The sequence below is a fragment of the Eurosta solidaginis genome, chromosome 2, assembly GCF_040869045.1.
Source record: "Eurosta solidaginis isolate ZX-2024a chromosome 2, ASM4086904v1, whole genome shotgun sequence".
NCBI classification, from domain to species: Eukaryota; Metazoa; Arthropoda; class Insecta; order Diptera; family Tephritidae; genus Eurosta; species Eurosta solidaginis.
The window spans coordinates 229,523,569-229,535,874 of record NC_090320.1 but is presented as its reverse complement, the minus strand read 5'-3'; the positions used below and the strand labels follow the sequence as shown (position 1 = coordinate 229,535,874).

The 12,306-nt window shown below is 35.9% G+C and overlaps 1 protein-coding gene across 1 annotated transcript in view; it reads right to left on the bottom strand.

Annotated features, from left to right (window-relative positions):
* al (aristaless) overlaps nt 1–12,306 on the bottom strand; it is a 173,131-nt gene that overhangs the window by 25,129 nt on the left and 135,696 nt on the right. The window contains exon 4 of the mRNA XM_067769905.1: nt 2,105–2,150. Within this exon, the coding sequence (XP_067626006.1) occupies nt 2,105–2,150 (46 nt within the window). The remainder of the gene's footprint in view (nt 1–2,104; nt 2,151–12,306) is intronic.

The following is a 12,306-nucleotide window of genomic DNA, read 5'->3' as shown; positions in this document are numbered from 1 at the left end:
TGGACAGAAGCAAGGGCTGCATTCTCATATCAGAATTAAAGCTCACGATGGGCATACTAACTGGATACTGCCTTCTGGCGTCACATGCTTATAGATTAGTCTTCGTCAGTAAAAGAAGATATAGGAAGTGCAAACTGCAGGAAGAAACGGTTGAGCATGTTGTGTGTTCGTGTCTTGCGCTCGCCAAGTCAAGGCTCCGGCTATGAGACGGCGGCAGAGCTGACAGATCTCGAGGCAGCAATTAAGCTAGGTCCTAGAAAACTTTTTGTTTCAGCTAAGAGGACGGAGTTATTTTATGACATAAGTGCGTGGTACCCGATTGGGGTTCTTACGTTTGGTCGTCAAACAAATTCTGGTAACACTATGGACACATTTTGTCTATGTGAGGTCTTTATTGACCGACCAGTTCAGCCTAAACTAATATTTCCTTAATACTTCGGGGAGTGCTTTTGGGTGTGTAAGAACAGCAATAACAAAGTAACTCAAAAGGGCATGTCTCCAGGAGAAGTGATTAAGTATTTATTGGGAGCTAGCCTACCCGGCAGACGTAGTCCTTCAAGAAAATTGGTTGTCTATATTATCTTTCTTTATTACGCCTTCTATCCTTCTCCTATTTCCTATTCCCCCTTCCCATATTCCCCATTGTCCTGCAAGAGAATTCGTTTGCCTTCATTTGAAAATTGGACCTCACTCCCTCCTATTACTCTCTATATTATATTATTGTTCCCTTATTCCCTTATTCCCTGTATCCCCAATCCAATATATAATCTATACTAAATATTGGATATCCCCTTAAAAATTATAGATATATAGCGTGTTAGACTTTTGTTTCAGTCCCACTCTCACTCCTGCACCGACATACACGCCTTTTACCTTTCGCATCTAAATTACCTAATGGAGTTTATATATCTAATATTGTAAACTCCCTTCAAACAATTACTAGGATAAAGCGAAATTAAATGTTTGTTTCACTCCCACTCTCATGTCCATTTCCACTACCACCATTACTCCATCTAGCTCTTTATTGATATATGGTGTCTTTGTACAAAGTGTTGGATACCTGCTTCAAATAATACGGAGCGTTCATTTTTGCCAAATTTTATTTGGCCAGAAAAACTTTATTCAAGATCACTTGAATACGAGGTAGTTGCGGCGAGCGCTATCGGGTTTCCAGTCATTTACTGGATATTGATTCAGAACGTTTGGATGTTATTTAGCATCAGAGATTGAGTCATGTTGGGACTTCGGTGTCGTCTCATTTTCCACTCTCTTCTCCTAAATATGATGGGCTCAAAAGTTAAAGGTTGCATTGTAGCCACGACTTATTCAGTCGCTCGTCACCACCACCAGCTAGAGCATATCCCTACTTTTAACCAGATCCCTTTACATATTGTGGCGAACATTAACATCACTATGCTGTTAGTAAATAATCACAACAACAAAAACATCAAGCAGCCACACTTATGTACATGTACACATTAAAGCAAGCATACACGCTTATGTGCAAGCCAACGAAGAATATTCCATTCACATACCTATGTAAGCGGCACCTTAGCTTAGAAGTTGTTACTCACACATACACACGCATATGTCTAGAAAAAAAGAATAAACTACAGATATACATGTATATACTAGCTAAATAACCAAGCATGAGATACAACCGTTCTAGAACACATGTTCGTGAAACGACTAGACCTTAGGATAGATGGGCGAAAGGGGTAACCGGGAGTATAGAAGCAGCGCAAGCTGAGGAATCAGTAATATGTTTAACTTAAACACGCTATTAGTCAAGTATAATTGTGATTGTGAAGTACTACTCCCAAAGTAGTCTAAATAAACAGCATTTTGCAATACAGAATATTCGAGTTTTTTATTCCACAGTTCAACGATTAAAACATTAGCAGAACGTGTATAATTATCAGGAATTTCCCAAAATTCGTCGCAATATGTAGCTGTGTATATACAAATTAAAGTTCTGAACTCAAGTCTGATATATGCTAAACTAGCATACCAAGGTTTGAAGAGTTGTGATGTAAATATCGCTTTACGTATACCGTTATATTTAATAAACGTCAATAAAAATGTATATAAATTGAACTCTCACCTGTATTCTCGCTTCAGTGAGACCAATTTTCATTGCTAATTCCTCTCTGAAAGTATAAAAAAGGGAAAGACCAATCATTTAGTTACCATAAATTAATAAAAAACGTATCATATCAATTATATGTACTATAAGTTAATAATCATTTCATTAACGATCATCATACAATTTATATGGTTAATTGAATAATCGACTGTTGAGACCAATTAAACAATAGAAATTTAAATTAAAACTTGAACAATGTTTGCACCGAATGCAAAAAAAAAAGAAACAATAAATATGAAGAAAAAAAAATTGTAAAACGAGCTACTAATTGAACCCCATAAAGCTAACTAAGTAAGACCGCTCAACTAAAGCGGAAAAAGGTAATATGGAATTAACAAGTTGCACTTTGCAAAAAATTATTAAATGATTATGGCAAGTGTAAGCCATAATCGCTCTGCAACTTAGTAGCAAAACATCAAAGTCGGCTAAGAAATCTCATGCATATGTGAAAGACCTACGAGCAAAAAAAATATTTTGTAAAAAGTGGGCCAATTAACAGAAAATAAAACAGGCATTCAAAACAAAACTCACGGAAGTTTAAATAAAAACAAGCAGAAAATTTCTACAGGTAGGTGTGCTCTCCCCTCTCCTGTAGACGCTATGACTTTTTTCAGTTAATGAAAACCAAGGAATTTGACATACAAGGGTATGCAGATGACCTAGTTATTTACATCACAGCGACGCACGAGGAAACAATATCAGATCACATGTAATAAGCCCTTCGCATTATAGAGAGGTGGTGCGATACCAAAGCACTGTATATCAATTCTAACAAAACTGTCCTGGTGCCTTCCACCCGCAGAAGGAAATTACCCATCCGAGACCAATTCCTGGGTGGAACTAAAATAAAATTCTCAATGGGGCAAAATACATAGGGGTCACACTGGATAGAACCCTCACGTGGAATGCTCATTTGGATGCTATGATAAACAAAGCAACAAGATCTTTCTTCGCCTGTACTCGACTCTACGGCAAAACGTGTGGGATATCTCGAAAAATGTTATACTGGACATTTAATTTTGTTATACAGCCAATAGTCACCTATGCTTCCCTAGTTTGGTGGCAGATGGATACGAAAAAATGGACACAGCTAAAATAAGCAAATTGCATTGATTAGTTTACATTAGCATAACGGGTGCGATGAGAACGTCCCCTGCTGATGCACTTAGTGCTTTAGTGGGAACACCTCCCTTTCCTTCTCTGTTAGAGAAAGAGGCAACACTAGGCGCACTAAGACTTGAAAATATTTCGCAGTTGAAGCCAGGAAACATGATAGGGCCTATGAAAATAATAAGAAAATTCATAGAAACTCTCACATTATAACTGCGTGCGTAATGTCCCGCAAACTCACGGAACTTTGAAGTGTCCATTGTAGACAGTACCAACTGATCTACTGGGAAACATGGAATCAAGAGCTAAGTCGTGCCTGCCTGGGTAAACCGATTTCCTGTGTGGATTTGGTTTGGGGCATTCTTCTGTTTTTCTTGCTGTTTTTGTAGTGCTCATCGTACTGCATACGAATGTACATATCCCATAAATCACGTGTTTGTTGCTGGCATGTCCCGATTTGTGCTAATCACAAAAACTGTCTTTATATTGAGCTCTTTTGTCTCAAGGGGTCATAAGGAAAAATATCGTGGCAGTTCTTAGTTTAGTACATTAGCTAATTTTCCTCGTCTGCTAGGTGAAGTTGATAATTGGGTTGCCCAACTCGACCCATGTTCAGAGTATTGTACTACCTCCCTATTGCGTGGATAAGCGCTTTAAGGTAATCTTGATTACTATAAACCAATTACCGATTAATTACCGATTATCCATTTCATCAGATTCAACTATTTCGCCACTTGATTTTTCGTTGCGTCATATCTCCTTTACTCGTTTTCCTTTGGTGGAACCTCAAAAAATTCCTATTTCAGCTTTATTACCCTCGGGTCCAACCACTTTTACCAGTTGAAACATATTGTGGCGAATATTAGCATCACTACGCGGTTCATAAATAATCACAACATCAAAAACAGCAAGCAGACATATTTATGTACAACGCAACGCAGAATATTCCATACACATAACCAGCAGCTTGAAGAAAAAATTATTTAACATACATATACTTAGCCGGCAGCTTAGAGCAGAAGTTGTTACTCATACATACACACGCATATGGCTAGTAGAAAAGCATAAACTACAAATATACATGTATATAGCTAAATAACCAAGCATGAGATACAACTGTTCTAGAACACATATTCGTGAAACGACTAGACCTTAGGAGAAATGGGCGAACGAGGTAACCGAGAGTATAAAACCAGCGCAAGCTGAGGAACCATTAATCAGTTTGATTTAAACACGCTATTAGTGAAGTATAATTGTACTACTCCCAAAGTAGTCTAAATAAAGACCATTCTGCAATAATTAATATTGGAGTTATTTATTTGACAGTTCAGCAATTCGAACGTTAGCAGAAGGTGCATAATTATCAGGAATTTCCTGAAATTCGTTACAATAATATTCTGCTGCCTCCGAAGAATTTCTATCTATCTACGAAAAGCAAAAATTAAAAATTTGCAACAGAAATCCAACCTAAAGTTATTCAAAATTTAATTTTGCACCAAGCAATTATTCATATTATAATTACATTTTAAAAACCCATTTTCACAAATAATTACAACAATTTGCTGTACCACCCAAACACGCATAATTGATATGCGAATTTGCGTAATTAACAACAACAAAAATGCATCGCAACTAAGTTAAATCATTTCCTAAAGCTACTACGCTCGTCTACAGCAGTAGCACTAATAGTCGCTGTGATTAATTTGCTGATCCAGTGACAAATTGCATGCAATCAATAAGAAATTGATTAGCGTGGCAAGAAAAACACTTAAGAAAAGTATACAAAAAGCATTTCGAGACACAAAAGAGAACAAAAATTGAGCCGCAACTGCAGAAAATAATAATAAGAAAGGTAGAGTAATAAGGTGATTACGCAGTGGAAATACGATTTTGCTGAAAGCTTAAAAAAAAGTAGGTGTAGCCAGGGTAGCAGCCTGCTGTAGTTTAGCTTTTCGTTACAGCATAACCAAGTAAAAAGGCGCATTTGTACATATGTATGTGTGTGCATTTGATCAATTGTTTGTGGCAATTTGTGAAGTGGCAAATGTGACCGCCAGTGTTGGTCAAAATATTTATTTATTAACAATACTAGCAAACACCTGCTAATGATCGTGATGAGTGAAAAAATTCGAAAAGGAAACAAGATAAAGCTCAAAAATAATAACCAAGTGAGCTTAAAAACTGTTGGAGCTACGGATTGTATACCCACTATTGTTATGATTTTTTGTTGATTTATTGTTATGATTTTTTGGAAAAAGTGTATAAATTGGTGGCTTTAAAGCCCACTTTTTTCTAAAAAAAATATGAAGTGTGAAGTAAAGAGAAGTTCCTCACAAGACAATATAGAATTTTAACGACAGGGGCGGACGGGTCAAGTAACTTCAAAATTTTTTTTCAAAATTAGAGTGCTTGACCAGAAAAAGTTGAGCTTTTTTATTCGAATCCTGCTTCCATATACATGACATTTGCGTAAACTAAAAAAAAAAAAAATCAAAAAACTTATAGAAAAAAATGTAAGCGCCGTAGTTTTCTGTCCGTCCACCCGGACAATGGAATGTAATATCAGTTAGCTGGTTTTTCGGTTATGGTTCGGTAAGGGTTATTGGGTTCACTGGGTTAACTATTGAGTGTTCTTTGTTATATACTATATTCCAGATTTACAATGCTTATAAGGAAATCACACGTTTTTACTGTCTAAATAGCGGGAACGTGGCAGACTGTGTTGATTTTTCAAAAATAGTAAATCTCATTGCCCGTTATTGACAAAATTTACTCTTTCAAACGTTTTTCTATTGATTTGCAATTCACATTTAAATAAGAAAATAAAAATAAAATAAAAGAATTTAAGCATTTCCTTTATAAAAATGGACAAAATCAGCGAAAAATGTGTCCTTATATAAAGACATATCCTTGCTGACCTTTGATTTTAAAATTTTGTCATAGAAATTGTAAAAATATTTATGAGAAATAGAGCTTACGACTTCTCGCCTTCTCGCAAGATTCTCGAATCACGAATTACTCGTAAGGCTCGCGAGATTATCGAATCTCGAATTACTTGTAAGGTTCGCGAGATTCTCGAATCTCGAATTACTCGTAAGGCTAGCGAGCTCTCGACATTCATCTTAATCGATTCATTGGCTGCTTTATATAGAGATTACGATTTCTTCTGGAGCACACGCAAAATGTCCGCAAAACCACAAATAAAAACCCCGAAATGTATAAAATATTACCAATGCAGCGACTGAATTGAAAGTCGAGAAGATCGTGAGCCTTACGAGTAATTCGAGATTCGAAAATCTCTCGAGCTTACGAGTAATTCGTGATTCGATAATCTCGCGAGCCTTACCAGTTATTCGAGATTCGAGAATCCCGCGAGAAGCCATGTTCTTGATGTCTCGTTGAAAAATAAAATATTGCAAACAAAATTATATGTATAATAAATATTTTTTGCTTTAAATATAATTGGAAGCAATATAATCAACAAAAAGGTCACAAGTAAAAAAAACCAAGTGTATAAATACTGTCCATACAACGATTAAGTAAGAATGTCGAGAAGCTCGCGAGATTTACGAGGACATCGAGACACGAGAATCTCGCGAGAAGTCGAGTTCTTGATATCTCGGGTCTCGAAACTCTCGCTTGTGTTCGAGAAGAAATCGTAAGCTCTAATGAGATATAAAAATATAAAAGTGGAGCGCGCATTACTTGGATTGGAAAGTTGGTAGAAAAGGAGATATTATTAGTTAATTAATTGCACTCCGCCTTTATATTTTTACTTCTCACAAATATTTTTGCAATTTCTATGTCAAAATTTATTAATGAAAGTTTAGCAAGAATATGTCTTTATATAAGAGACATTTTTCGCTGATTTTTGTCCATTGACATAAAGGAAGTGTTAAAAATTTTCTTAATATCCCAATTCGTGCTCCCCTAGCAAAACTTTGTGTTATGCGTTTTATACTGTCCTCGGCATCTAAATAAAGTTTTAAATTTCAAGTCTCTAGCTCATCGAGAATTTACTCCAGACCGGTTTAAGTTCTCATCTAATTATCTCGATTCGTGCGCCACCAAACGGATCCATTTTATTGCATTGTCTCGGTGTCTCAACCTATGTGTGAAGTTTCACGTTTGTAGCTCAATGAGAAGTTACTTAAAAATCGATTGCAAGATTTGTATTGAAAATTCGGACAAACATTCAACCGACCTAATATAAGGAAAATAAAAAATATGCCATAATTTCCGTTCTCGGTATGCAATTTTACAAATGAATATCAGAAATTAGGAAAATGTATTAAAATATGGAATTTTGTAATAAAAAATTATCTTATCACGGAATTTAGAAAGGCGTGCATCAAAACGGTAAAGCTGGATAGAACAGCCACCAGCGGGTTAGGGGCTTAGAATATACCAACAGCAAACTGATTCAATGGGTTGTGTAGCGCAACCCTTTCAAGGGGTTGCCAGTGCAATATATAGCTTCTCCAACACAACTCTCAATCTCATCTGCACGTGCCGAATTTTTCTTTAGCAGCCGAGGCAAGATAATAGCGAACGGTTTTTGTTGTAGCAGTGCCTCGCCCTATGCAAGGGAAGTGGGTGCTCACATGCTGTTATCAATATACTATAATGGGAGTCTTAGGCTACTTTCAGTTTCAACAGCAGGTTTGGACGAAAGAGATAAGGACGTTGGAGGAGTTGGTTTCACATTAAAATTGCAAATATGGTTGGTGTTGTTGTTGTTGTTGTAGCGATAAAGACACCCCCCAATCTTTTGGGGAATGTTATCGATGTTGATGGCCCTTTGCCGGATATAGATCCGGTAAGTTCCGGTAACAAGCACCATTAAGATACAAGCCCGACCAACTGAGGAACGATTTAGTATGAACATATTGAACTCTCTAGGCCATCCCGCGCATAGTTCCATGGAATTTGGGGTCACCAGAGCCTCGGCTGCTAAAGAAACAGAATTCGACTATCGTAGGTGACGTTGAGAGAAGCTATCAATTATGCTGGAAAACTCTTGAAAGGTTTGCGCTACATAATCCTTTTGGGCATTTTAGTCGGCTTTGCTACGGGTACATTCTAAGCTCCTCTACCCGCTGTGTCGAGTGGTGAAACAACAGCGTATACAAATAAAGTAAACACACACACTGATAAGCAAAGTATCCGTATGTGTGTTTGCATCATTTGCGAATCAGTGGTTTGTTTATGTAACTTTTCGTTGCCGCCAGAACACTTGCATTCATCACATCACATCAACTTTAGCTCACAACTTGGCATCATCGCCCACCGAATTTCATTTTGTTGCCATACAACCGGATCTGATGAAATTATAATCAATCAATGTTCGCGCGAGCGCATAAAATTACACACTTCATGCCACTTTCGCAGCGTAGGCAGCCGTCGGCAAAACATCAGCGCGACACCACTGAACCCCACCAACACAAACACAAAGCGCCAAACAATGGAGCGGTGCAAAGTAATGCTGCGAAGGCAACCATTATCCTTTGGTTACGCAAAACTGGCTGTGGCGATTTAAAGCGCTCAAACAACAGTTAATGCATCAATTTGGTAGTGGTTGCACTCAAAATGTATACAACAACATTAACATATATGTTTGTGGAGAGCGCTCTTGTCGCTATTACCATAGCTGTTGTTGTTGTTGTGCTGCGTCGCTATCGTTGCTGTTTTGGTCAACGTAATTTCAAAATTTAATTAAAATAAATTCAATTACAGAAAACATGAAAATCCATTAAGCAAATTATCGTCATTACCGGCTTGTAGTTGTTGCTGCTTGTTCTTGTTATTACTTTTATTATCATGTTTTGCTCTCGCTAGAAATAACTGGCTCCTGCTATGAAATCACCTTTTAATATCATCGTTTATTTTGTACTTACACTCTTACACTCTCGATGCCGACGCGCAATTTTGGCGCTGTCCACTGCTTTTGATGGCAACATAATTTTGCGCCGTTGTAAATTGTTTTAACCAAAATGTGTGGTGTTTATATAATAAATTAAATTAAATTGATTTTTAACATACTACATAATATTTTTTCGCGTTGGAACATATTTTTTATTTTTTTTTTTTGGTCTTCAGCACAGCAACTTGCAGTTTTTTTTTCAACTTTCATTCGAGATTGGCGCTTAAGTCTATTGTTTGATGGTTAATCGAGATGTAAGCGGCATGATTATCACTTTGTCAATCACGTCTTTTAATAGGAACTCTCTTTTTTAGTGAGGGCCGAGCGCACAGTTTTGAATATTTAGAACTTACTACAGCAACGCTGCCGTGCCTTTTTAACACATTTGTATGAGCTTCGACTGTGTGTTTGTTTGTTGGTTTGTAACTCTTTTGGACTCGATTTTTTCCCACTTTAAACGAACAGTTTTAAATCAAACTTTGCACACCTTTCAAAGATCGATGACAATGGAATAATTTAATAGTTGAGTGACATAAGGTCAACGGATTCAAGATCAATTGAAGTTATGACCACTTCAAATCGCCATACGATCGATTTTAATTTTACGCATCTATCAAGGACAAATGACAAAAGTATAATTTGATGGTGAGGTGATTTAAATTCAACGGATATAAGATCACGTGATATCATGACAACTTCTGTTGGCATTAAGGTCAGTCTAAACTTTACATATGTGTCAAGGACTAATGAAAATGAAATAATTGAATGCTGGTATGACATAGGGTCAACGGGAACAAGGTCAATTGACCTTATAACCACTTAATGCAATAATTTGGTAGTGGGGTGACATAAAGTCAACGGAAAAAAGCCAATTTAGCTTATGAGCATAAGGTCTATTGGCCATTTGAAGTGGCCATAAGACCAACTGGCTTTGTGACTTTTCAAAATTTGGTGCAATGGCCATTTGGTCAAAGTGAAAAAGTATAGTCCTGGATGGAAATTATTTCCTGCCTGCAATTGAAGCTTAGGGCGTTCGTACAAGAGACTCTCCTACACTACGATTGCTAGGCCATATCACATGAAATATTTCCATCGAAACCAGCCTTTATAAGCAGAGGAAGATGGCGGCCCCCACTCCATTGGAAGGACTGGTTGGAAAACTATTTAAATTTCTTCGATCTGACCAATTTTCGCCAGTTAAGAAGCGACTTGTGCACCTTTTCGGAGCGCCATAACCGTTTGAACTGTTAAGCGCAAATTGCGTAAATTATAGGTTCGAAGCAAAATAATTGACCCTATGGCCAACTAGGAAAAAAAAGTTGCTTTAATGTCAATTGACATTATGGCCATTTACCTTTTTTCACAAAATATTTAATTCGCATTATGATAAAAACAGCGAAGAAGATACTTCTAGCTCTATCCGTCTGCCTATAAGTAATACTAAATAAAACAGTTTTCTTCTTCTTGTTATATATTCATTTCTTACCGCCCTCCATCTATCTCAATGCTATTTCAAATGAGTGACTACTAACTCAGTTGTATATACATACATACATCTATTACAGATTTAGTGTATATTTAAGATATATCTTCCAAATACACCTACACATTCACCGCCGGCTGTGTAACACTTATAATTTATGAACTCTATTTTGGTAATAAAATATGCCATTGAAATTGTTTTTGATTACCATATTTTTTTCAAAATAAGCATTTGATCTGTTTTTTTATTTTCATTAATATATGTATATTAGGGTGGTCCTGATTATTCAGTTTTTGAAAAATTAACGGGGCATTCCGTAAAATCATTACTTACTCAAAAATACTGATGACGTATATAATTTTTATTTTCTTTTTTTTTTTAGATTTTTAAAAGTTTCTACCGAAGGTAAAACTTTCAGAAAAATTATTATAATAATATAATTATAAAACATGAAAAATAAACGGAAATATAATTTTTAATGTGGGTTTCCCAAAAGGTCTGCTTATAACCACCTTAGAGATTAGTTTAGTTATTTTGGGGGGTAAAAATCGTTGGAAGTTGCTAGAAAAGGTAAAATAGTATTGACTAGCGTAAAAGAAGCATGCGATATACAAAATTCAATCCTCGGAAGCGACCTCTAAATATTCTTCAAAAAAATTGGAAAAACTACTGAAATGGTTTCTCTGGATAGAGAACCAATTGAGATGGTGCCCTTACAAAAATTAAAAAAATATATATATTGTGGCCATTATTAGCATCACTATACTGTTAGTAAATAATCACAACAACAAAAACAGCAAGCAACCATACTTATGTACATGTAAAAATTAGAGCAAGCAGTCACACTTATGTACAAGGCAACGAAGAATATTCCATACACTTAAACAGCAGCTTGAAGCAGAGAGATTATTTGACATACATATATGTAGTCATCAGCTAAGAGCAGAAATTGTTACTCACACATATAGCTAATAACCAAGTATAAGATACAACCGATCCATGATCGTGAAAAGTCTAGACCTTAGGAGAAATATGTGGACTAGGCAAAAGAGAGTATAAAAGTAGCGCAAGCTGCGGAATAACTAATCAGTTTGATTTAAACACGCTATTATTGAAGTATAATTGTGAAGTACTACTACCGAAGTAGTCTAAATAAAGAACTTTTTGTAATACTGAATATTGGAATTATTTATTCGACAGTTTAGAGGTTCGAACGTTAGCAGAAGGTGCATAATTAGAAGGAACTCCCAAAATTCATTACAGTCTTAAGGGTGTGTTGTATAGGAACAACTACAAAAAATGATTCATAACTACTTCAGTTCAGTGAGCTTAATATGATTGTGATAAAACTTCATACTCTTCCTTGTATTTACACTTTTCTTTCTTTTGCCAACAAAACTTTTTATTCGTTAAATTTATAATTATTGTTAGTATTTGTCTTATAAGAATTTAGGCTTAATTGTTAATTATTTTGCAATGTATAATCGCTGATGTGCTATAAAAGACTCTGTCTTATAGTCACAACCACTTTTTTAAATAAATTGAAATTGAATATTTTGTCCCGTATAAGGTCCACCCTAATGTAAATTCTAAGTTGAAACTTGAATGCATACAAATGGTAATTTGCATAAAAAACATTTAAGT